General features: G+C 48.2%; 1 protein-coding gene across 2 annotated transcripts in view; it reads left to right on the forward strand.

Moving 5' to 3' along the window:
* The window catches only part of TMCC3 (transmembrane and coiled-coil domain family 3), a 329,048-nt gene that overhangs the window by 289,795 nt on the left and 13,584 nt on the right, over positions 1-25,669 (forward strand). The window contains exon 4 of one of the 2 annotated variants that reach the window (XM_040491221.1): positions 7,794-8,427. The exons of the other annotated variant lie outside the window; for it this stretch is intronic. Coding sequence (XP_040347155.1) covers positions 7,794-7,958 — 165 coding nt within the window. The 3' untranslated portion in view covers positions 7,959-8,427. Of the gene's footprint in view, positions 1-7,793; positions 8,428-25,669 lie in introns of those variants that run through there. 2 annotated transcript variants of the gene reach the window in all.

Consider the following 25,669-nt stretch of genomic DNA (forward strand, 5'->3'; position numbering starts at 1 on the left):
ACTTTCAGCCCAGATGATACTCCCCTTTAAATCTCTTTGTCTCTGTACCTACTGAAAATGAAGTTAGAAGATTTTAATGGAAACGGCTGTTCAGTCCTGCCTCCTGCCATCCGCTCTGTTCTCTGAAGGCGTAAAGATGTATGTTAGTGTACATTTTCTTCCAGAAAACATCAAATCGCCTGGATTTAAATTAAGTGCAATATTTTGCGAACAGCTGCTCTTGGGGAAATCTCCTGAAAAAAAAAAAAATGTGACAGTGCGCCATGGTTTGAGAGAGTGGAACAGTCGAGCATTTGGTACAAGTCCAGCGTGTGTGAGACTTAGACAACTCAAGCTTTCTTCTTTTAACTTGACAGTTCAGTGGTTTTAGTAAATTCACAAACTTCTTCAACTGTCCCCACTATCTAATTCTGGACTCAAGCTTCTTAAAAACAGTAACGATCATTTCGTGAAATCTTTGGCTGTTAAGCATCTTGGATTCAGGGAAGACGGAGTCAGCAGCCCTACCCCCAACTCATGGCCGTGTCCCCTTCCACCATCAGACTCGCCCTTGTTCTGCCAAGTTGGCTGTAAATACACTGTGATCCGTCAAACCCAGGGGACGGAAAAGAGTTCCAGATCCAGGGATGGGAGGGAGAAAGAACGGTGTGCTTTCTTTCGCTTCTGTATTTTAATGGCCAGCATTCTCCTTCACCCGTGGGCGTCAGTCTCCATTCGGCTGAGGGCTGGATGCAGCTTCCACCCCTGGGTCCTGGTGGGCGCCTCTCAATTTCTGCGCATCTTTCTGAGGCACTTTGCGTATGCCAGAGGTTGCGGCGGATGTAGATACTGCTGTTATTTTTTAGAGAGAGGGAGAGAGATTTCTAGCCCTTTGAGGTTAAGGGTTGCAGGGGAGGACCCAGGACGTGGGCCTGCTTCACTGGCCACCACGCTCCACTCGACATTCGCTTTGACGCTTCCCAGGCCTGCATCCGCGTGTCTCCTCTCCGCTGCAGAAGTAGGGGAGGAAATGGAAAGCCACACACTCCGCCCCCTCCAGTCTGGAGCTGTTAACAGAAGCGGCTAGAAACTGGCTCTGCTCTGAAATCTTGGGTCTAAACCATCCCATTTGATCATGCCTTCTTTTGCACAGAATCTGTACGTCCACCAGTTCTCGTTAGACGTCAGATAACTTTGTTTTCACTTGGGTATGCTCAACCTACATGGCATGCTTATTTTAGAGTCTTGTTGAAAGTTCATGAAGCTTTTTAATAAGTTGATACACTCCAAGGAGACCTTTACCCTCTGTGGTTTACTGCTCTCTTAAGGAATAAACCCTCCCATTGTATTTCCTTTCCCGCACAAGGGTAAGATTAAGTAAAATTTTATACATTATTCAATTAAAAATAGTGATCCAACTGGGATATATCATGGAATTGGTTATTTAATTTACATTTAAGTCCGCTAATCCCTTTCCCCACCTTTCATTCGTAGTAAAGATGAAGCCAGTCATGGGGTGGTCAGGCACCTGCTCACTCAGCAAACTGAGTGCTTTAAGATACTGGACGTTGCAGGGGCATCTGGGGGGTGGCTCAGTTGGTTAAGTGCCGACTTCAGTTCAGGTCATGATCTTGCAGTTCACGAGTTCAGGCCCTGCATCGGGCTCTGTGCTGACATCTCTGCTTAGGAATCCGTGTCTCCCTCTCTCTCTCTCTGCCCCTCCCCCACTCGTGCTTGTTTTTCTTCTCTCTCTCTCAATAATAAACATGAAAATTAAAAAAAGATACTGGATATTGCATTCTAGCACAGGATTTTTTTGTGACATACTATTTTCATGATCACCAAGATAATGATAGTTCACTGAGGGCAAAACAAAAATGTAAAAATCCTCTTATGTGGGTATTGGAATCAGTTATCCCAGTTTACATTTTGAGTATGATCAAGCCAGAACAAAACATTGAAACCACCCCCCCCCCAATTCAAACCACAGTGAAGCAGTAAATAAAAGTACTCCACTGCTGATTTTGTACAGAGAGTAGGATCAGCCCCCGGTTTCTAGCATGTGGTTTTGCTTACGTGATGAGTATGAACTGTTGACAGACTGAGATCTCCGCTTCCATTACGGCCCAAACGCGGTTATCCCTCTCCATCAATTAGCATCCGTGGGAGTTAGCCCTTCTACTTTGTCACTCTTGTTTTTATTGGAATACTGCCCTGCTAGGTATGTTTACTGCCCTGCCTTTTCTCCAGCATATCAGGTTTAATTATGGGATCAATAACTGTGATGGGAATTGGAGTCCCTCAAGCAACTAATTATTTTTGTCCTTTTGGATTGAAGTTTAAATACCAAATTGTTTTGCATCAAATAGGAACATCTTTGTATGGAATCTAAGTATGATTGTATTGGTTTGGAAAAGCATTTCGGTATGCTTATTAAAATGAGCATGTGTGATTAAACAACCTCTACTGCATATTTCTATAATTTTGAGGAGTGAGCCAGGAGTAGGGTGAAATGGCATTTAAGATTCAGGGCTTTAGCTGGAGAGAAATGTTTCAAGAAGTTTAACACACGTGCTAAGGAAGGAGTTGGTCTAAAAGGATAAATCACTGAAAAGAATAATATTGGCCATTTACATCAAAAATGGTTATGAAGCTAAAAGAAGGTACAGTTAACAAGAGTTTGGTAACCCAGAAGATAAAAAGCAGAACTAACCTATAATTTTCTAAAGTCAGTACAATTCTCTGTTTATAAGAAGCTGGAAAGTAATGTACCTTGATTGTTTTAGGAATAATTTATGTGTTGCAATTTTAATTTATTTAAAACATGTCTCCTGTGTTTGTCCTAAGAGAAATGTTTCAACAAAACGTGCTCTGTGTTTAAGATATGTTTAGGCCGTAGTTAGCAGTTCTGAAAATGGAAACTAGAATGTTTATTGTGAGGTCTTTTCTAGAATTTCCATTTGGTGAGATACCATATAGTTTCATGTCAGCCTAAAATTGTAAATTCTGCGTAGATTGTCACCCTATTCAAAGCAGGTGCCATTATTTTTTTAAATAAACACTTGATGTTAGCTTTGATGTTAAATAAAGAGTTAGATTTCTTAAATTTTCATATTTGTCAGAGCCCATCTCAGTCGTAGGGGGGTGTGTGTGTGTGTGTGTGTGTGTGTGAAATCAATTTTTTAATGGATTTTACTTTTTAGAGCAGTTTTAGGTTCATGGCAAACCTGGTCAGAAGGTACAGAAATTTCCTGTATACTGCCCCCTGCCAAGCCCCACACATGCATAGCCTCCCTCCTATCACCCCCCACCCACCCAGAGGGTACATTTGTTAAAATGACGGCCTACAACCTACATTGACACATCATTATCACTCATGACTTTATAGTTACACAAGGGTTCACTCTTTGACGTCCCATGGGAATAGACAAATATATAACGGGGTGTGTTGACCATACTACTAAGTAACACACAGAATAGCTTCACTGCCCTAAAATTCCTCTGTGTTTCACCTATTCATCCCCCCCCCCACCGGCCCCACCACCTGTAATAAATTTTTAAACTGACGTCTATTCCATAGAAAGTTGCTGGTGTGTGATGTGTGGGAGAGAGAAGGATTGTTTCTTCACAGTGCTTGGAATGCTAGGAAAGGTGTCCCGGTGCTATGGAAAGGGGAGATGTGGGAGGATGCTGAGGACACAATGAGCTGGAGTGAGAGGCTGTGCGGACGCTGCTCGGGTGTGCACACGACCAGAGCACGGTGAGCAGAGTCCTCTGGCTGAAGCAGTCTGGTTAGTGGGGTTTCTCGTTTGGTGCTCTGGTGTTTACAAAGCACCTTCCTTTTATAGTGCAGTAACTCACCTGAGCCAGTCCTGTGATGTGGGCACACCGTCATCCCCATTATATAGACGGAATTGAAGGTCAGACACACGTGATCATCGCTGGTGAAGGAGGGAGTCGGGATTCTCGTTGCTTTTGCTTCTGTTTTTTTTTTTTTCAACGTTTATTTATTTTTGGGACAGAGAGAGACAGAGCATGAACGGGGGAGGGGCAGAGAGAGAGGGAGACACAGAATCGGAAACAGGCTCCAGGCTCCGAGCCATCAGCCCAGAGCCTGACGCGGGGCTCGAACTCACGGACCGTGAGATCGTGACCTGGCTGAAGTCGGACGCTTAACCGACTGCGCCACCCAGGCGCCCCTGCTTTTGCTTCTGATCCTGCCTGGTTAGCCCTCTGCTTCCAGTCAATTGCAGGCCGTGAGCAATTTCCCGGTCATCCAGTAACCGCCTTGTACGGACAAAAGAACTAGAGCTCTTAGATGACGGGAGAGCCCGTAAGAGATCAGCCCGTTCCCTGCCCTAGAAAACAGTGCATGGGACTCTGGAAATCTTACAGGGTCCACTGTTGTTTTCACACCCGTTGTTATCTGATATCTGAAGAGGTAAAGACAGAACACAGAAGTGATTACAGTACATGTGTGTCCAGCCCAGCATAGTCCCAAATGTTGCTTTACTAAGTCTGTATTTCCTTAAAAAAGAGATGGAGATGGAAGAAAAGTTTAGTGGGTTCTAGCTAATACTGAACAATACTAATGCTGTGGGATAAAGCAGTGCTCTCTGATTTTGAGTAACGTATGGACTCCTAACAGAAAAAATCTGTTCATCTTCAAATGCCTGAGGATGTTCATAGCCACAACTTGACAAAGTTACAGCCTAACAACGTTACATAATAGCTTTTCTTATCTGCAAATTCTCCTTACAAAGTTACTTTCTAATAGGTATGACCGTGAGATGTAGAAATTTATAGGACCCACATGGCGATACCCAACAGCACCTTTCTGGGCCTTCATAGACATGGGAGAACAGCTCACATTCTTTGAGCATTTGCTGGGTACGATGCTGTGTGCCAAAGGCTTTGCCTGTTAGATCACATGTAATTTTTCCATCACCCGTTAAGTGAGGGACTATTATCCCTGCTTCACAGATGGGGAAACAGGCTCAGAGTGGCTACATGACTAGCAGCATCACGCCACGAGCAATGGCAGGACTGTCTATTCAGCCCCACACTCGTGTCACTCTGGAGCCTATCCTGGTCGCCATAACCCTGCGCCGTAATAAAAGGGGTTGAACGACTGGCTCTCTAGCTCACTAGCTCCCGGCTCCTGTGAACCCTAGGAGCCACTTGTAACCCTAAGACTGCAACAGTGCTATAGTTGCAAATCGTACATTTACATGTTTGCATGATTGGCTCCCTGTGGGGAGGGCAGTTACCTGAAGCAACATCCTAGATCTTTGAAGAGACGTGGGCTGATGGATCTGTGGATGAAGAGAAGGGTGAATTGTTAATTAAAGAAACTTCTAGGGGCGCCTGGGTGGCTCAGTCGGTTAACCATCCAACTTCAGCTCAGGTCACGATCTCACGGTTCGTGAGTTCGAGCCCCACGTCGGACTCTAGCTCGGAGCCTGAAGCCTGCTTCGGATTCTGTGTCTCCCTCTCCCTCTCTGCCCCCCCCCCCCGCCCCACCACTCATGCTCTGTCTCTGTCTCTCTCCCTCTCAAAAACAAACATTAAAAAAATTTTTTTTAGTAAAAAAATAATAATAATAATAAAATAAACTCACACCCTCTCTGGCTTCCTGAGCTTCTTGTATAATTGGCAGTTGGCTTGGCTGAGTATTTATCAGCTGTTTTGCTTTGCTTTGAGACGGTCAAGTCCCTGGTAGCTTCTGCTCTGCGCTCCATGACATCTGCTACTGTCTTTGGTGACTTACCTCTGAAAGGTTTTTCCTTGCTCAGCCAGCCAGAATTTCTCTCCTGCCAGTCCTTTAACTTAACTAAAGTAGTTAACAGGAATGAGCGTCAGCCATGTTAACAGCTGTTTTGCTGGTGATTACTCTGCTCTGGCCCAGGCGTTGGAGACTGGATTTTTTTTCCCCCTGTTCTGCTTGAAAATAAGCTACTGAGGGGCGCCTGGGTGGCGCAGTCGGTTAAGCGTCCGACTTCAGCCAGGTCACGATCTCGCGGTCCGTGAGTTCGAGCCCCGCGTCAGACTCTGGGCTGATGGCTCGGAGCCTGGAGCCTGTTTCCGATTCTGTGTCTCCCTCTCTCTCTGCCCCTCCCCCGTTCATGCTCTGTCTCTCTCCGTCCCAAAAATAAAAAAACGTTGAAAAAAAAATTTAAAGAAAATAAGCTACTGAGTAGTAGAGGGGGGAAAAAAAAAGAAGAAGAAACAAAGCCTGTACTAACAGTTAAGGGACTCCATTTACCGAAGAAACTCTCAGAGGCCTGGATTCTTCTCTGATTCTTGGACTTACAAGCAGTGATGCTGACCGAACCTTCCATTGGCTGTTTCCGCCCCAAAATGGTTTTGACAGCTATTTGCTCATCATGCTCCCCCTGTGGTTTGAAATCAAAGCCCTCTAGCTGTAGGGAACAGAAATACAAGATAGACACCCAAAATTTAGGTCACAGGCAGGACACATACACCCCCCTGCGAAGTGGCTCAAGCCAGCAGGGACCCAAACACAGGCCCAGATTCACAGAGAGGTGCCTTTCCCCAGACACTACGGTCAGAATTGTTGCGAGGTGACTTCCTGCTATGTGTAGGGTTTCCCCTTGTCAACAATATGTAATTATCTGAGAGCATCGATGAAAACCGGTATGGAGCTGAAATGAGTCAGTCGCTTGAGTATTTTCAGTATTTTCGCCTAAGTATCGTTCGGTCGCTTAAGTATTTTCCCTGAAAGGAAGAGCTGGAAGGACACAAGGGGGCTGAAGGCTGGTGGCTGGCTCTCCCATTAGGTGGCCAGTGGCCAGCAGTGTGCTGTTGGCCCTGGTGGAGGCAGGCACCCCGACTGGCCAATGGCCACGGGCCTTCTGTGTGTCCAGTTCATGGGGCTGGTTCACGGTCTCCCCAAGAGTACTTAACTCCGCTTGGGCTCCTAGCCACTGGGGGGATGGGGGGGGTCTGGCTTCCTTAGTCGGCCTGACCTACTGGGACAGACTGAGCTAGTCAGCTGGCCAGAGCATTTCAGCCCCTTGGAAGCTATTTATATTTGAGTGGAAATCAGTCCATTTGCTTGTTCTTGTCGGGGATGTTCTTGTCAGAGTTGGGTTAGCATGAATAGGTTTCACAGGAGTAGTCACCTAATAAACTCATAAGTGGTTTTTGAACTATTGCTTCACATGCGGGAAGTCCTGCTTGAAATTGTAGGGACTTGCCCCTTCCCTGCAGTCTGATTGACCTAGGGAAATGGCTTTTTTTTTTTTTTTTAAGTTTATTTATTTTGAAGGAGAGAGAGAGAGAGTGGGAGGGAGGGGCAGAGAGCGAAGAAGAGAGAGAATCCCAAGCAGGCTCCATGCTGTCAGCACAGAGCCCAACACGGGGCTCGAACTCATGAACCGTGAGATCATGACCTGAGCCGAAACCAAGAGTCAGACGCTTAACTGACTGAGCCACCCAGGTGCCCTGACCTAGGGAAACGCTTAACCTCTCAGAGTCAGTCTTTCCTAAACTGTGAGGTGCCTAAGGGCTGCAAGGTTTAGAGAAAGTGCTTGGAACGAGACGTTCAGTCACGTCCTGTGTTTGTCAAGCACCTACCGTGTGTCGGGCACCGTTCTAGGCACAGGCATACAAAACAGTGTTCCCGTCCTGGTTACATTCTGGGGGAGGAGATAGATGATAAGGGAAAATATTTGGCAGCGGGAAGGGCCGTGCTCGGAGCATTCAACCTAAAATTAAATTTTACCTCCATGTTCTTAGGGAGGAAATGAACTTCCTGAGTGGTTTTTTTCCTCCTCAGCTCCATTTCACAGACAGCCACGTGGGCAGCACTGAACAGAGCCCTTTACAAAGGAAATATGTCTAAGTCACAGAGACTCAGCACCACAGCAGGAGCGCTTCGAAGATCTGGGGCGGTTCTGCTCAGAAAGGGGATGCGATGCCCCCCTGGTATCCCTGCTCATTTTGGCTTGACATGAACAACATGCAAATGAGCACCTGGGTCTGAGTCAGCAGTGAGTAACCCCTCGGCAGGATGCTGAGCCCTGAGCGCACGCGCGGCCTCCCCTGCGGGCTCCTCACTCTGCACCCCCGACCCGTGGCCCCTGCCCAGGCACGCCCCTGCCCCCCTTTCAGGCCCGCTGCTCCCCGCACCTGAGCCCAGGCCCGTGGGTCCCGCTGGGGCCTGGGGCCTTCCCCCACAGCAAGTGCCAAGGACAACACTCCCTTCTGGAGCCCCCTTCCCTACTAGCTCTCCCTCACGGAGGCCCACTCCTCCTGCCTGACTTCCCTCCGCGGCTCCCCGCCGCTCCCTTGCAGGCCCCCTGCCTGCCTGCTCCTGTGTCACCAGGTCCCGTGTGACCTGAATCCTGCCTTTCCTCATCTCTCTTCTCCTTCACCACCGCGTCTTTTAAAGAAATAGTATCGCGGCGCCTGGGTGGCTCAGGTCATGATCTCACAGTTCATCGGGTTCGAGCCCCACAGCGGGCTCTGCGCTATCGGGCCCGGAACCCGCTTCGGATCCTCTGCCCCCCTCCCCCTCTCTCTCTGCCCCTCCCTTGCGCGCGCTCTCTCAAAAATAAACAAAAAGAAAAACAAACGAGAAAGAAATAGTCTCCACTCCTCTCTCCCAAGACTTCTTCATCTACTAAAACCTCATCCAGCCCCCAGAACTGACCCAACACCTGTCTGCTCCTCTGGCACCCACATCACAGCCCGTACCTTCCCGTTTGCCGCTGCGAGGCTCCCTTCGGCCTGGAGCATCATGCTCCCGTCGGGTCTTTCCCTGCCACCCCTCTTCTGGGTCTCCTGCTACCCCTTGACCACTGTCTGGTTTTCCTCGGCTGCTCTGTGTCCCTTCACCTCTGTACGGACCCCCACGATTCGGCTGCCATCCCCTTGACTAATAACCGCCATCTCGTGCAGTGAGTAGCTGCCTCTGTTTTCAGCCACAGACCCGTATTTCCAATTACTTACCTGTCCTTCGTTTCTACATGGGTCTCTGCGGGGCACCTCAGAGTATACAGCCAAGCTCATTCTTTTGCCCTTGCATCAAATCTGCTCTTTCTAGGGCACCTGGGGGCTCAGTCACTTAAGTGTCCAACTTCGGCTCAGGTCACGAACTCACAGCGTGTGAGTTTGAGCCCCGCCTAGGGAATCTGTGCTGTCAGTGCAGAGCCCACGTCCGATCCTCTGTCCCCATTTCTCTCCCTCTGCCCCTCCCCCGCTAGCGCGTGTGTTCACATGTGCTCGCTCTCTCAGAAATAAATAGGCATTAAAAAAAAATGTTTTTTAATCTGCTCTTTCTGTTCTGCCATTAAAGGCACCACCGCCACCCCCTCCCCTACCCCAACTAGAAACTTCAGAGCCGCCCATCCTCCTCACCAGCATCACCAAGTGGTGTCAGTTCTCCCTTATATTTTTTTTAAGTTTACTTGTTTTGAGAGAGAGAGAAAGCGGGGGAAGGGCAGAGAGAGAGAGAGAGAGAGAGTGAATCCCAAGTAGCCTCCACATGGTCAGCATGAAGCCCAAAGTGGGTCTCGAACCCACCAACAGCGAGATCATGACCTGAGCTGAAACCGAGAGTTGGACACTTAACCGGCTGAGCCACCCAGGCAACCCCAGTTCTCCCTTCTAAGTAACCCCCCCAAACTGCCCACTTCAGTCTACCCTACCTGCCACCGCCATGGTTCCGGGCGCCATTATTTCTCCCTGGGACAGTTGTAACGGCCTCCAAAATGGTACTCCCGGTGTCTGGCTTTGCCCCACCCCACGCCATCTCCCATGCGCCTGCCAGTGTGATCTTTCTAAAATGCAAATCGGACCACGTTGTCCCTCTGCTTAAACCCCTCAGTGGTTCCCCACTGCCCACAGGGTCGAGTCTGAGTTTCTGAGTGGGACCCAGGAAGGTCCTCAGGGTACCAGAGCCAACCGCGCTCCGTGGCCTCGTCCTATCCTCCCACCTCCCACTCCCCACAGGCCCCATGAACCCAGCTGGCAGCGTCACTTCCCCGGGCAATGCGCGAGCGCCCCCTTCTGCCTGTGATCTTCCAGACCCCCTCACTGTTCCCCCCACCTCACAATTTTCTTCAAGGGAATGCTTTGTGAGAACACCTTTATCCTAATGCTTGGGAGGTGTTTGGGTCGGTTTCTCACCTGTAATAAACGGTGAGCTCCTCATGGCTGAGCCATATCCTACCCACCTGGCTCTCCGCCCTGGGACCTCACCGAGGGCCAAGCACATGGGTGGTGGTCAATGGAGGTGCTGAGCTCAAAAGCCTCAAGCGTAAAAATGGAAGCTCTTGGTGGGGCTACTTTCCTTCCTCACCATTCTGTTGTTTTTTTTTTTTTAATGTTTATTTATTTATTTTGGGGGGGGTGGGCAGAGGGAGAGGGAGAGAGAAAATCCCAAGCAGATTCTGTGCTGTTAGTGCGGAGCCCGATGCAGAGCTTGAACTCGTGAACCGTGAGATCATGACGGGAGCTGAAATCAGTCGGACGCTCAACTGGCTGAGTCACCCAGGTGCCCCTTCTTCCCCACTCTTGTGAGCATTTGGGCTGCGACTGCGTCTCTTTCTCTATCTGCCATCGCTAGACACTTAGTGGTCAATAAATATTATTGAATGTGGGCCGGGTTTACTCAGACTTTCCACCAGAAACTCTTCTCAGTGCAAAGGGCTGAGGATATCAAGCTAGAACAGTGGCACTTCTAGGAAAACTTCCCTTCGGTGTCACTTTCCCCGATACCTGACCTTCCCCCCGCCCCCACCCCCCCCCCCCGCCTGTACCTCACCCTGTCCCAGAAGAAAGTCTGGATCCATAAAGAATGTGTCATAAAACCCTGCTGGGGTCCGAAGTCAACCCTGGCTAAAAACAGAGCACATGGCAGAGCCCAGCCCCAGGCTGGCTTTTGCTCTTTTCACTTTCATCTGAATTGTGAACCACATTTCTGGACTTGAAACAAGGAGACACAAACTTTTAGCTGATAGAGAAAAATAGTTCCTGTTCACTGACCTTGTCATTTACCAGGCTTGGGGGGTGGGGTGGGGGCTTTAACGGGGTCTGTGACTCCAGCCCCACCAGGGCCCTGGGAAGAAGCACCCACCAGACTAGACGTGCTGGAGCTAGAACTCAGACCCTCCTCTGTCTGACTCTCAACCTTCGGGCCACAACGGGGCCACCCCGAGAGCCCCAGGCCGTCTGTGGCATGTGTCGGGGATCCTGAAATAGGAGAGTCTCTGGGATTTCAGCGATCTCTGAGGACAGAGAGACAGAATATTGGAAATTTTGAATTTCTGAGTTTTCTAGGATGTTTGGAAGGCTTGATCTCAGAAGGAGGTGTCTAGGTGTTATAGGAGGGGCCCGGCCTCCAGCTGCAGTCATACAGCCTTCTTGAGGGCAGCCCACCTCTCCAGAACCTCTCCAGAACCTCAGGGCTTGCCGCCTCCCCTTTGGCACAAGGAGGTCCCCCTCTGCTTCCGGGTCCCAGCACTGTATGTTTCCGCACGTAGTGTGTGTGTGTGTGTGTGTGTGTGTGTGTGTGTGTATGTGTGTGTGTGTGACATATATATATATATATTTTTTTTTTAATTTTTTAATATTTTATTTATTTTTAAGAGGGGGTTGCTGAGAGAGAGGGAGGCAGAATCCGAAGTAGACTCCAAACTCCAAGCTGTCAGCACAGAGCCTGATATGGGGCTCGAACCTGTGAACTGTGAGATCATGACCCTAGCCAAAGTCAGACGCTTAACCGACTGAGCCACCCAGGTGTCCCCACATGTAGTATATTTATATGCTATCAGTGCATTAACAAAATATGTAGTATGTAATCACATATATCATGTATTTAGGGATATTTAATTCATATATATATATAGAGAGAAATTATTGGTTCTTTTAAAAATATTTTTAATTTGAAATGATCACAAAATTAGAGAAAAGTTGGCTGTTTAGTACAGAAAATTATATTTTTCCCGAACCACTTGCGAATAAGTTTCCAATCTGATGTCCAGTCACCTACAAATACTTCAGTTTGGAATTCCTAGAGATAAGGACATTCTCCGGGCACCTGTGTGGCTCAGTCAGCTAAGCGTCCGACTTGGGCTCAGGTCATGATCTCATGGTTTGTGGGTTCAAGCCCTGCATCAGGTTCTGTGCTGACAGCTTAGAGCCTGCTTTGTATCCTCTGTCCACCCCCTCTCTGCCCCTCCTTTGCTTATTCTTTCTCTCTCAAAATAAATAAATAAACTTAAAAAAAAGATAAGGATATTCTGCTACATAAGCACAATATAACCATCAAAAATCAGGAAATTAGGAACATATATTACTGACATCGAATCCTCGGACCTCATTCAAGTTTTACCAGTTGTCTCAATAATGTCCTTCATAGCCTGAAAGGCCCATTCAGAAGTATGAGTTGCATTCACTTTTGTCTCCTTCTGTCTGAAACAGTTCCTCTGACTCACCTTGACTTTTGTGATCTTGGCATTTTTGAACATTACAGGCCAATTATGTTGTATAATATTTCCTTATGATTAGATTCAGATTATCCATCTTTGGCAAAAACATCATAGAAATGACACTGTGTTATCGTGCCTGGTCATATGGGCCACTATTTGGTTTATCCCATTACTGATGATTTTGCTTTGATCACTGGTTTAAGTGGGGGGGTCTGCCAGGCTTTTCCCCCCTTGGTAATTAATAAGTATTTTGGGGGAGGTACTATGTTCCTCCTAGTCTTCATCAAACTTTCAATTTATTCACTTATTGTATCAGTATGGAATCATGACCTCCTCTTTTATTCAAAGTTTTATAACCCGTAAGTATTTGTCTTCATTGCAATGACATGTTGCCCCCTGTTTGGCTAGTGAGGACTCACTCAAGTTGTCTTTGTGTCCTTCTGACGGCCCTCATCATTCTGTGACCACACCTTGCTTTCTGTTCCAGGCTCATTTTGTGCTTTCCCTTCCCAGAGCTGGAAATGGTCATTTCTGTGAGGCATCTGCATTTCTTTTAGTGGAAAATAGTATTTAGAAGCCAAGATTTGGGTACTAGCTTTGTTCTTTGCTTTTGAGGTATCATCCCTTCCAGGCCCACTCATTGGACAGAAAGAGGGAATCCCTGTAGCATTTGTATATGGATATGTGCCTTGTGTATAATGATATGATATATGATATGATATGATATGATATGATATGATATGATATATGTACATACACATACATCTCTTATGGGCCGAGTGTTTGCATCCCCTCAAATTCATATGTTGAAGCCATAATCTCCAATGTGATGGTGTCTCTGGGAGGTAATTAGGGTTAGCTGAGGTCATAGAGTAGAGCCCTCATGATGAGATTAGTGGCCTTATCAAAAGAGGGCGAGAGATCTCTCTCTCTCCCTCCACATGGCTGTGCTGAGGAAAAGCCAGTTGAGCACAGAGTGGGAAGGTGGTGCCTGTAAGCCAGGAAGAGCACCCTCATCAGGGGTCTGTCACACCTTGCTCTTGAACTTCCCAGACTCTGGAACTGAGAAGTAAATGCCTATGGTTTAAGTCACCTAGTCTGTGATATTTTATTTATAGCATCCCAAGCTAAGACAACATCTGTCTCTGTTTATTATAAATTCATATAGCTACACAGTTAGTTTGATGCTTATTTCTGCATCTATCTATATATTGAAAAACCATGGTGCACACCAATACCTCTGATCCCAATCCAACACCCCTGAATTTATTCATATTCTTCCTTTTCGTATTTGCAACTCCCTTCTCTACCAGTGAGACACTGGTTTTCATTGCCTCTAATATACTCCCTCGTTTGCCTGCCCCTACGTGTAACTTATTTCCATCTCTGCTGCCCGCCCCCCACCCACGTGGGTGGTTTGGGGCCCTGACGCTCATCACCAAGCTGCCTCTCCGCTGGCCTACCCTCCCATCCTACTAAGCACACTCTGGCTGGGTCGCCCCACTGCATGGATGCCCTCCCTTCCCTGTGCAGGCTGGGAAATACAAGGAAACCCGCTTCAACCCTCTGAAGTCCCATTACCTCCGCCAGTCTACCCCCATGCTGTAGCCTCATCACCCTGCTTGATCTCTGCAACCACACCCTGCGCCTTCCACCCCGGCCCCGGAGGATCCCCACCTTGCTGTGCTCATCCATCACTCGTGGCTTTAGAGCTCAGTTGTTCAGGAAGGGAACAGGGAGGGGGGAAGCAATCGTATCGTGTGTGTGTGTTTTAGTAATACATAATGATTTAGAAATAGAGAGGAAAAGAAGAAAAGGATTTTTTAAAAAATGTCTAGTAATTCTCTTCCACCGAGAAAAAAAAAGTTATTATCCTTTTTCCTCCAAAAATGTCAAAGTTTTTTTTTTTTAAAGAACCCAAACTATGGTTTCTTTAGTTGAAAAAGGAATATCTGTATATGGTTGAAAACTTTAGAAGTAATATTCCTTCCCACCCGGGTCCTTCCCCCCAGGCAGCTGCAGATATGGTGCCCCTGGATCTGCCCTGCTACTTTCTGCTTTCAGTGTGTGTGTAATATACACGTTACTTTTTTCAACCAAATTGAACTTTGACCTTTTGAATGTTTACACATTTCCTGTTAGTCTTTCCCCCCTGCATATATTTAATTTAACAAAATAGAAACATTGTCCTATGTTGCTATATTTGAATACTTCCAAAGTATTGTTTTATTTTTTTTTTTTAACGTTTATTTACTTTTGAGACAGAGAGAGACAGAGCATGAACAGGGGAGGGGCAGAGAGAGAGGGAGACACAGAATCTGAAACAGGCTCTAGGCTCTGAGCTGTCAGCACAGAGCCCGACGCGGGGCTCGAACTCACGGACCGCGAGATCGTGACCTGAGCCAAAGTCGGCCGCTTCACCGACTGAGCCACCCAGGCGCCCCCCAAAGTATTGTTTTAAATGGCTGAGTCATTTTCCATCATATACATGTTTCATTTGTTTAATCTCTTGTTGGTGGACATTTACAACTTTTTACCCTTATAAATTACCAGCTTTGACTTGATTGTGTCAGGAGAGTCACGGAGCCGCTCAGCACAGCGAAGCTTTCTGGCTGCTTTCCAGGCCCGGGTAGTAGATTCTGAGCTAAGACAATAGAGGTTAATTTTTCTCTCTAATAAGCATTTTGGAGGCGGGTGGTGAAACCAGAATTTTGAGCAAGAATACGAAAGGTCAAGTTCCAAGGCCAGGCTATCCTGTGCAGAACTTCCAAAGAGAATGATTGAGAACTTCTCCAGAAGCTCCTGAACCACTCCTGGAATGGGGAACCCAAAAGGATTGAGAAGGGAGAGACAGAGCATTCTTGAATGGTTTCTCCTTCGGATTCCGTCTGCAGTGCCTGGGGTAGGGGTCCTACCGCCCTCACCTTAAAGCAGGTCTCGAGAGTTTTGACTGACAAGTGGGAAAGCTCAGGAGGCCTGTGGCTGGCAGACAGAGGGGGCTGTGTTGGGGTCAGCCACAGGACGCCCAGTGTTTTCCCTCGGTCTGAAATGGGCCACACAGGAGGGAAACTAACATGGTATATGAATTGGATTGAGCCAGTGTGTGTGTGTGTGTGTGTGTGTGTGTGTGTGTGTGTGTGTGTGTGTGTGTTGGGTAGGAGGATCTCAGCAGAAGGAAGCTAGAGGTGAGCACAGCATCCCTGTGGGACTGAGGAAGGAGACCCCAGGACAAATGCATCCCCTCAGGTCAAGGGAAGTGCAGAGAAGAACCCTCAGAGACAGGAATATTCTAAGAGCCCACAGAAGCTTTCACATCTGCCTGGCCCAGAGAGCCTCAGCCAGCTTACAGCAGTACCTGTTCAGGAAAGACCACCCCACCTCCTAAGGGACCAATGTACCCTAGAAGACTGGTAGAGGTAAGAGTTGAGTGGGAGGAGGAGAAGCAGGAGGTAGAAAAAGAAAGGAGCCAGCTCTGTGCCCCTCTCCACCTCAGGCTTTGGGCCTCACATTGGCCTGGTGGTGGAGGGGAGATTTGATGCAGAATCAGGTACAGGGATTTTTATGAATCTTGGGCCATTTGAATTCCAGAACTGTGACTGCATTTGCTATTGAAAATGACTTCAGGGGCGCCTGGGTGGCGCAGTCGGTTAAGCGTCCGACTTCAGCCAGGTCACGATCTTGCGGTCCGTGAGTTCGAGCCCCGCGTCAGGCTCTGGGCTGACGGCTCGGAGCCTGGAGCCTGTCTCTGATTCTGTGTCTCCCTCTCTCTCTGCCCCTCCCCCGTTCATGCTCTGTCTCTCTCTGTCCCAAAAATAAATAAAAACGTTGGAAAAAAAAATTTTAAAAAGAAAGCTTTACTATTTAAAAAAAAAAAAAAGAAAAAAGAAAGTGACTTTACACTGTCTGTCACCTAAGGGTGAGGACAAAGTCATGGTCTGCCAGAGTTTTCATCTAGGAGTATGGAGATACGATCTCCGCTAAGTAGTTTCCAGGGATGGTGAGGAACAGTAAAGTTCATTTTTATCACATCTCATGAACAGCGTGCTGAACACACCATTCACAAGAAGAGTAAAAGTGATTTCGGCAACAAGGACTTATTTTTCTCACTTAAAAAATTTTTTAAATGTTTCTCTTAGAGAGAAAGAGCAAGTGGGGGAGGGGCAGAGAGAGAAGGAGACAACAGAATCCAAAGCGGGCTCCAGGCTCTGAGCTGTCAGCACAGAGCCCGACGCTGGGCTCGAACTCACAAACTGTGAGATCATGACCTGAGCCGAAGTCGGACGCTTAGCCGACTGAGCCACCCAGGGACCTCTTATTTTTCTCACTTAAAAAGAAGTTGAGAGGTAGGTGTCCACAAGGTTAGTTCATCAGCTCAGTGAAGGCCAAGGACCAACCTCATGCCATCCTTCTGCTTTGCTAACCTCAGTGTATCAACGATGTCTCCCCCACTGGTCACAAGATAGCTGCCTCAGATCCAGCCATCACATCGTCACACAGAAAAGCGCAATAGATGTTGCAGGCTCTCCTTACTACTTGCCTTTTACAGAGAGGAATACCTCTTCTATAAAGCCCCCAACAGGAATAGTCTCTACTTCCTCATTTCCCAAGATGTCTCAAACCCCCATAAAGTAGAGTTTGTAGGGAGTGTGCCTCCCTCCCATAAACTGGTTTCAGCGAGGTCATCAGCTATCGAAGTGCCAAAACCAGTGCATATATTTCACAGCTCTGGATCACTCAACACTGCAGATCTCTTCCTGTTTGTTGAGTCTCTGTCCTCCTTCAGGAAACTTCCTGCCCCCCAGGTCTCCTTTTACTTCTCTATGTATCAGAGATCTCTGGCTCCATTATCTCCAACCCACCTCCTTTCTACACACTCTGCGTGATTTTGGTATCACCAGTGTGACAAATACTACTGCAATTACATAGCACCTACCTCTTTTCCGAGTTACAGATTCATTTTTAAGTTTTCTATAAAATATCTATACCTGGATGTTAGAGGTCCTCGAACTAAAACACCAGACTAAAAACACCAAGATCACTGTTTTTCCCTTACACCAGATCTGTTCCTTCCATCACCACCACCACCACTATCTACCTTATCACCCAAGCTAGAAACCTCGAAGCCATCTTCCTCATCACTGCCACGATTGAATCACGCCAATTCTACCTTTAAAAAAAAATTTTTTTTAATGTTTGTTTAGTTTTGAGAGTGAGACAGGGTGCGAGCGGAGAGGGACGGAGAGAGAGGGAGACACAGGATCCGAAGCAGGCTCCAGGCTCTGAGCTGTCAGCACAGAGCCAGCCCGGGGCTTGAACCCACGAACCGTGAGACCGTGACCTAAGCCTAAATCAGACGCTTAACTGAGCCACCCACGTGCCCCGTCTGCCTTCTAACTGTATCTCAAATCTGTCCTCTTTCCATGTCAACCACCACTAGGTTGGTTCTGATTCAGTTTGTCCCAGGACAGTTGTAACAGCCTCTTAACTACTGCTCCTTTTCCTCCCCCCACCCCGCACCGCCCCCCGCCGCCATGCCTTGTATAAAGATATGATGCCTGGAACTGTGGCAGCCATCTCGTAACCATGAGGTGACAAGAGTGAGAACTCATAGCTCATGCACTAAGGATGGCAGTCGAAAAGTGGAAAGAGGCTGGGACCCTGTCAGCTGGCTCTGCTGAGCAGCTGAATCAATGCTAACAATCATCCACCTGCAGACTTCTTGTGATGCGAAGCCACAAATACCTCTCTTGCTTAAGTCCCTGTTGGTGGCCACTATTTAAGCCATAACGCATTTCTAACTGACTCAGGGATCGGGAAGCTGGAGAAAACAGGGTGAGCAAACTTGTGACATACTAATGTGGCAATCCTGAAGCAGCTCTTCTGGTGTGAAGGATATTTTTAGGTAGCTGGGGGAAGAAACAAATGATTAAATATTGAGTTTGTGGTTGTTGTTGCTGAGTAGTGTGTTCAAGAGGTAACATATCCATCTCTCCGTATGAACCCTCATCCGATCCCTCATTTGTCCTTTTCACTTAGGACTACTTTTAAGTTTTAAGATTAAGCCGCACTTTGAGTACCTTTGTGGTGGGTGTTTTGGAATGGTCACATGAAACGTGACGTGTGTCAGAATGGTCACATGGCATATGCCTCCCACAAATGTGCGGGTGGAGGCAGAAATGTGTGCACTAGCTTAAGGCGCAGCAAGTGGTCTGCTTTGGCTGAGCGTGCAGGCCTTGAGCCTGGAGAGTGGGTGGGGTGAGGGGGTCCGGTGGAGCCCAGAGAATGGGTGATTTGAGAGTAGGCTGGGAGCAGAATACGTGGAATGTGGGGCTCAGGGAGGATGGAACCCTTCTCTCCCAAGTGGAGGGGGCGCATTCTTGGGCTCCATCTCACTGAGCTTCTCTGTTCTCAGCGCACCTCTAGGTGACTTCTCTCGGTCACCCATGGGACATCGATAGCAGGGCGCCCCGTGTCAGGCAGGGGCTACGGCCGTCTCCCGCGCCGAGGCCTAAAGTCCAGCGTGGGGTGTTGGAGTAGCGGTCTGGTTGGAGGCAGGGGCTGAGACTTGTCTTGAAGCGATCGAGGTTTCTGGTGGCTGCTGTTGGTTGCTTAGGGGAAGCCTCACGCGGAATCCCAGTTGTTCCACAGGCAGACGGGGTGTGAAGATGAGATCCCGAGCAGGGAAAGGAGAGAAGAAAGGACAGTGCAGAGCTCTGGGCTCCTTTGGAAGCATCCCTGTTCGTATGCATAATGCGTCTTGATTTGCGTATATGTTGATGACAATCGCGGGGCACCCTGGCCTTTGTACCAATGGTCAAGATTGGGAAGAAAGAGTGAAGCCTCCATCGCCAAGTACAAAATCCCTGGGTCCGGCAGCCCAGCGGCCACCTGGTTCCTAATCACCAGACCTCCAAAAATAATTGTCCCCGTCCGTCCCTACACTTCACCACTTCCCAAACTGCCCCTTCCACGTGGCTGCTCTGGCCAGTGTTTTCCAGTTTTCCAGTCATCATGAGGCACCGCTACTTGTGGTCCTTTCTGAAGAAACTGTTTCAAGTCCCAGTGTTGGGAGAACTGCCCGTGAGCAAAGTGAGAGACATACCCTTAATAAACGTGCAGTTATTAAACGGTGCACAGTGAATACATGTTGGCCACCGGAGAAGGATCCTGTTTGTTCACATCATTTCTTCTAAGATTTATCTTTCCCTCAGAGAACGGTCTTAGGGGAACGGGCATTTGTCCCTTCAGACCTCGTCGGCGCGAGAATTCCACGCACGCCTAGGCAGCTCGGGATCGCGCCCCGCGATCCCCAGATCCCCACGGCTCAGCCATTCCGGTGTCTGGGGAACCCGCACGTTCCCTGGGTAGCCATCCTCATAACTGAGCCTGTAGCAGCCTCTAGGGGTTGCCACGGGTTACTGAGTGCTCGGGACTGGTGTCTGGGATCAGGTTAAAGCGAGGGCTCTCAGTAAATACCTCCTCCAGGTTTCCCCTGAGGGGGGCGGGGTGCAAAGATGATCTGTTGGCTGCACCTCCTTCACTGACCAGGCCTGGAACTCGTTAGCGAAGGTATAAAGGAAGGAAATAGGCAGAACCTGTGGACGGTCAGCTTGCTGAGATCCATACCCTCCCCCTCTAGCGCACACATGTGCATGCAATGTGCACATACATACACAAGCACAGGCACACACGCGCGCGTGCACACACACACACATGGCAACCCGCTCTGAACAGGGCATGTATTCAAGTGTCGCCCCTCCCACTGAAGCCCCTCAGGCTTGTCCGGGTTCCAACCTCCTCATTGTCTGAACACGAGCAGGCGAGGCCCTGGAGGGCTGTAGCTGAGGGGCGCTTAGCTGTTTCCTGAGTGTGAGTTCCGGGCTCTGGTTCTCATGACTTAATCTCAAAAGCAAATCCAGTCCTGTCACCTCCTGCTGAAGGGTCTTCAGTGCCCTCCCCTCCCACTGGGATGGGGTGAGGCTCCTCAATTTAACGTACAGGGCCCACTTTTCTGACTCACTCACCCTCTCGGCCTCGCCTCTTCTGACACCGTCTCCACATCTTACTCAGAGGGATTTCCTTTCACTGCTTCAAAGGCTGTGCTTTCTCCACTCCGAAGCTTCCACGGTGCAGCCTCCTCTGGGCACCGCTCTGTGTGCTGCACAACTTTATGCTAAGTAGGTGTGTGTGTGTGTGTGTCTGTGTGTGTGATCAGGTATTTGGCAGGGCACCTGTGACTTGCCCACTGCAGAGCCCTGAGCACCTGCTCTGATGGATAGGAAAGGACTTTAACACATAGCTCCTACTTCCACAGAATTTCACCTTCTAGTACCTTCTGGCTGGGTAAATAAGACGTGAACACATGGAACAACTGGAAAAAATGAAGTGTTAAACCAGAGCTTGCAAACTCGTGGCCTGTGAGCTGAATCTAGCCCTTACATGTGTCTTGTTTGGCAATAACAATTCTAGCCGGCAAAGATCTCCCCACCCCCCCAAATTTTTATTCTGATAAAATAAACATACCAGCAGATTCACTGTCTTAACCCTATTTAAGCGTACACTTGAGTACTATAAAGTACATTCATGGTGCGACCATCACCACCATCCTTCTCCAGAACTTTCTTCCTCTCACAAAACTGTAACTATGTCCCATTAAACACTAACTCCCCATCCTCCCCTCCCTCCCCAGCCCCTGGCAGCCAGCACTCTACTTTCTGCCTCTATAATTTTGACTACTCTAGGGACCTCCTATAAATTGAATCATGCAGTATTTGTCTTTTTTTTTGTTAATTTTTAAAAATTAAAAAAATTTTTTCTTAATTTTTAAAAATTAAAAAATTTTTTTCTAAATTTTTTAAAGTGTTTATTGATTTTTGGTTTTTTTTAATATAGTTGACTGTCAGATTGGTTTCCATACAACACCCTGTGCTCATCTCAACAAGCGCCCTCCTCTCTGCCCATCACCCACTTTCCCCTCTGTTTATTGATTTTTGAGGGAGAGAGCACGTGAGAGTGGGGGGCGGTGCAGAGACAGGGGGACAGAGGACCCGAAGTGGGCTCTGCACTGACAGCAGTGAGCCTGATGCGGGGCTCGAACTCACAAACCATGAGATCGTGACCCGGGACGCTTAACCGACTGAGTCACCCAGGCGCCCCCAATTTTTTTCGTTTTTCTTTTAGAGAGAGTGCATGAGCAGGGGACAGGGACAGAGAGGGAGAGAGAGACCCAAGTCCCAAGAGAGTGGCCCAGCACAGAGCCTGACACAGGGCCCGATCCCATGGCCCTGGGATCCTGACCTGAGCCTGCAGCAAGAGTTGGTCACTCAACCGACGGAGCCGCCCAGAGATCCCAGTATTGTCTTTTTGTGAAATAAAACAATAAGCCTGGCTTATTTCATTAACAGAATGTCTTCCAGGTTCATCCATATTGTATTCATTGAAATGGAGGTGGTCATCCGTTTCCTTCCTCTTTAAGGCGGAAGAATATTCCATTGTGTACGTGTGTGTATATGTATCACATTTTGCTTATCCATTCATCTGCCAATGGGCACACGGGTTGTTTCCACCTTTCGGCTCTGAACGTGGCTGTGCAGATATCTTTGAGACTCTGCTCTCAGTTCTTCTGAGCATATACCCAGAACTGGAGTTGCTGGATTATCTGGTAGTCTCATTTTTAATTCTTGGTGGAGGCTCCATACTCTTTGCCTCAGTGGCTGCCCCATTTTACATTCCCACCAACAATGCACCAGAGCCCCAAATTCTCCACATCTTTGTCAACACTTCTGGTTTTTGAGAGCAGCCATCCTTGACAGGTGTGGAGTAGCCAGCAGAGATTTAAGAGATTTTTGAATAAGTTGTCAGTATTTTAAAAATCAGATTTCCTGTTTTTGTTTTAAACCAAGATTTCCGGCTTCTTTTGAAAACCTGGAAAATTCTAGCAGCCCTGGTACCTGTACTGGCCCCTGGTGACAAGGGGCTGGAGCTGAGCAGCGGCGGCCCTTTGCACAGGGCAGGGTGTATGTGCCAGCTCAGCTCGGCCCCTCCTCGCAGGCTCCCGGACCCGAGGATGAGGACAGGTGCCGAGCTCCCCTCCCATTGCCACTTTGACCCGCAGCTCTGACAGGAAGAGAGAAGAATGTTTCTTGTATCTGTCCTCAGTGGGACGTGAGAAAAGTAAAGGCAGACAGGATTGACTAGGAGAGAGCTACTTTTGGGAACTGTTTTCTATGGCTTCCTTATTCTTAGCCCCGTCACTCGTCACTCGCTGGGAGTTCTCTTCCTGGCCCGCAGGCGTTAGGGTTTGTGATCCTGGTGTTAAACAGTTGGCGACTCTCAGCCTCCAGGCCTTCTGAGACAATGGGGAGACAATGGCCGCACCGTGAGCTGGGCTAACCAAAGGCGGTGTGAGAAAGGGGGTAGGATTTCACCGCTGCCTTGAAGGGCAGTGCCTGGTTTTGCTGCCATGACGAATACTGCAGACCGGGTGACTTCAACAGAAATGTCGTCTCTCACAATCCTGGAGGCTGGGAGTCAGAGATCAAGGTGTCTGCGGGGTTGGTTTCTTCGGAAGCCTCTCTCCTGGGCTTAGGGATGGCCGTCTTCTACCGGCATCTCTGTATCTCTTCCCTCTGTACGTGTCTGCATCCTAATCTCCTCTCATTATAAGGACACCAGTCGCATTGCACTACGGGCCACTGGTATGACCCCATTTTTGCCTTTATTACCTCTTTAAAGATCTTCTCTCCACATACAGTCCACATACTCTAAAATATAATATCCCGAGATTCCGAGAGTTAGGATTTCAACCTATGAATCCAGGGGACACAGGCCCCATAGCAGAAGGGTAGGACTTGGAGGGAGGAGAGAAAAGGCCTAGTGGGTGAGCCTCGCTTGCTGGGTATGAAGCCTACTTAAAAAACAAAACAAAACAACAACAACAAAAAGCCCCGATCCTTAACTTAATCACATTCACAAAATCCCTTTGCCGTGTAGGGAAACACATTCTCAGTTCCAGGGATTGGCGCTTGAACGTCTTTGAGGGGCCATTGTCCTGTCTACCATAGCACCCCTCCCTTCCTCCCTACTCCAACCTTGAACGTCTAGTGGGGATGTTCCCCACTAGGTGTACCCCCCACAGTGCTAGAGAGGCAAGCCGGCCCAGCCTGAGTCCCTTGAACTCGGCCCAGGCTGAGTCCCAGCCTGAGTTTCCCTTGGGTGGGTGGCCACACGATGCAATTCAAGTATGGAGTTGCTGGAGATCAAGCCTCCGTGAGGGTGAAGCTTTATTCTGTACTTGTCGAGATGGAAAGTGAGGTGCAGAGAGAGGACAGGTGGAGAGGACTGGTTCCGGTTGTTTTTGGGGCCGGCAGTTCAGGAATCGATATATCCTCCGTTTAGTTTGTTTCGTTTGGGTCTCTGTCCCTGGGGATCAAGACCATGTTGACACGTACATAAGTTATTTTGAATGAGGGCCAGACAGTGGGGCGGTGGGTGGGGGTGGGGCCAGACAGCAGGGACAGAAGTGCCCCTGTCTTGAAACTAAGGAAGTGTAAGCTTTCAGGCCACTCACTCACAGGAGACCCGCCGCGGTCCTGGCTGGGAGTCGTGTTCGTGTGCTTCTGCACAATTTTTAGGAGGTACATCAGTTGCAAGTTATGACGACCACATCAGTCTCTTTCCATTTCAGCCTCCTCCCTGTTGAATCCTCCCTCTCCCTCGCTTTGCTGTGACCATGGGCATTTTTGAAAGCAACCAAAGGGGAAATTGAGATGAGGACACATTTACTGTGTATTAAATGCAATAGATTTCTATGGCCTCCAGTTGTTTCCTTAAGTTTGCTTCTTGGCAGGGTGTCGGAGTGGTGTTTAGGAAGACTCTCGCCGCCTTGACTTGCCCGGCCTGGTGACAACAAGGTGCAGGGCTAGTGGTGGTCTCAGATATCAATGTGTCCCACAGTGGTGGCCTCCAGAAATATGTGAGGCACGGAGGAGAAACAGGTTGGAAACGTAGGACCAGCTGTTGGTCCGTGGAAAAATCCTTCCAGTTATCAGATGCGTAGAACCGTAAAAAGGGGGACTGAATTTTTGTCTTCTGGCCAAAATTTAAATTCTCCCCTGTCAGGGATATACCAGATAAAGCCATATAAACATACTATGCATGCCTTTCTTTTTTGACGGAAATTGTGAAAAATGGAATTTCCTCGGATTCCTGTGGATTTAATTCTGTAAGATTGAAACAACAGTGAGTATGTCTGCATGTGAAGTTGCATGATTCGTACACTCTAACATGTTGGGCTATGTATTAGCAAGACACTGCCAATAACATGTTATGATGCTAAAGTATATTTTCTAGATGATCAGCCCTGCTAGAAAAAAGACTGAAGTCTATGCTTCCTATGGATAATGGTATTTCAAACTTATCGTCATATTAACAGACAAAGAGTATGAAGCCAAAAAGGAGGGGCAAAAAGTAATTTATTGAAGAAAAATTTTAATGTTTATTTTTGAGAGAGAGACAGAGCATGATCAGGGGAGGGGCAGGGAGGGAGGGAGAAGACACAGAACCCGAAGCAGGCTCCAGGCTATGGGTGGTCAGAACAGAGCCTGACATGGGGATCGAACCCACAAACCACGAAGTCATGACCTGAGCTGAAGACAGGCGCTTAACCGTCTGAGCCACCAAGGTGACCCTAATTTACTTTATTATTCTTATTCTTATTATTTAAAGATTTTATTTTTAAGTAATCTCCACACCCAACATGGGGCTCAAACTCACAACCCCGAGATCAAGAGTTGCATGCCCCATCGACCGAGACAGCCAGGCGCCTTGGAAAAAAGTATTTTAGAAGCATGTCGGACAATTAATACAAACTAATACGTAATTTGTCTGCATTTTGTGTTTTTGTGGTGTTTTCCAGCTTTTAAAACTTTATAGTTTTTGTTATATTCTCCTTCTATTTACTTTCGTATTTAATTTTGTACTGGTAACTCTGTATTCATCTTCTTTAAAAGAATGAACATTACTCAGGCCCCAGTAAAGCTGGGTGAGTGCCCCCCCCCCTCCCCCCGCCCCACCCACAGGCTACAAGGAAGAGATAGGAAAGGCCAGCCTGCCTGGAGCGGAGGCCAGCAAATGAGGAGTCACGGCAGGGAGAGAGGGAGAGAATGGGAGACCCTGATGACAGAGCACATGGAAAAGCCAGGTGCGGGGAGGGCAGGCCCACTGAGCTGACA

The sequence above is a fragment of the Herpailurus yagouaroundi genome, unplaced genomic scaffold, assembly GCF_014898765.1.
Source record: "Herpailurus yagouaroundi ecotype Mexico unplaced genomic scaffold, PumYag 182, whole genome shotgun sequence".
Lineage (NCBI taxonomy): Eukaryota > Metazoa > Chordata > Mammalia > Carnivora > Felidae > Herpailurus > Herpailurus yagouaroundi.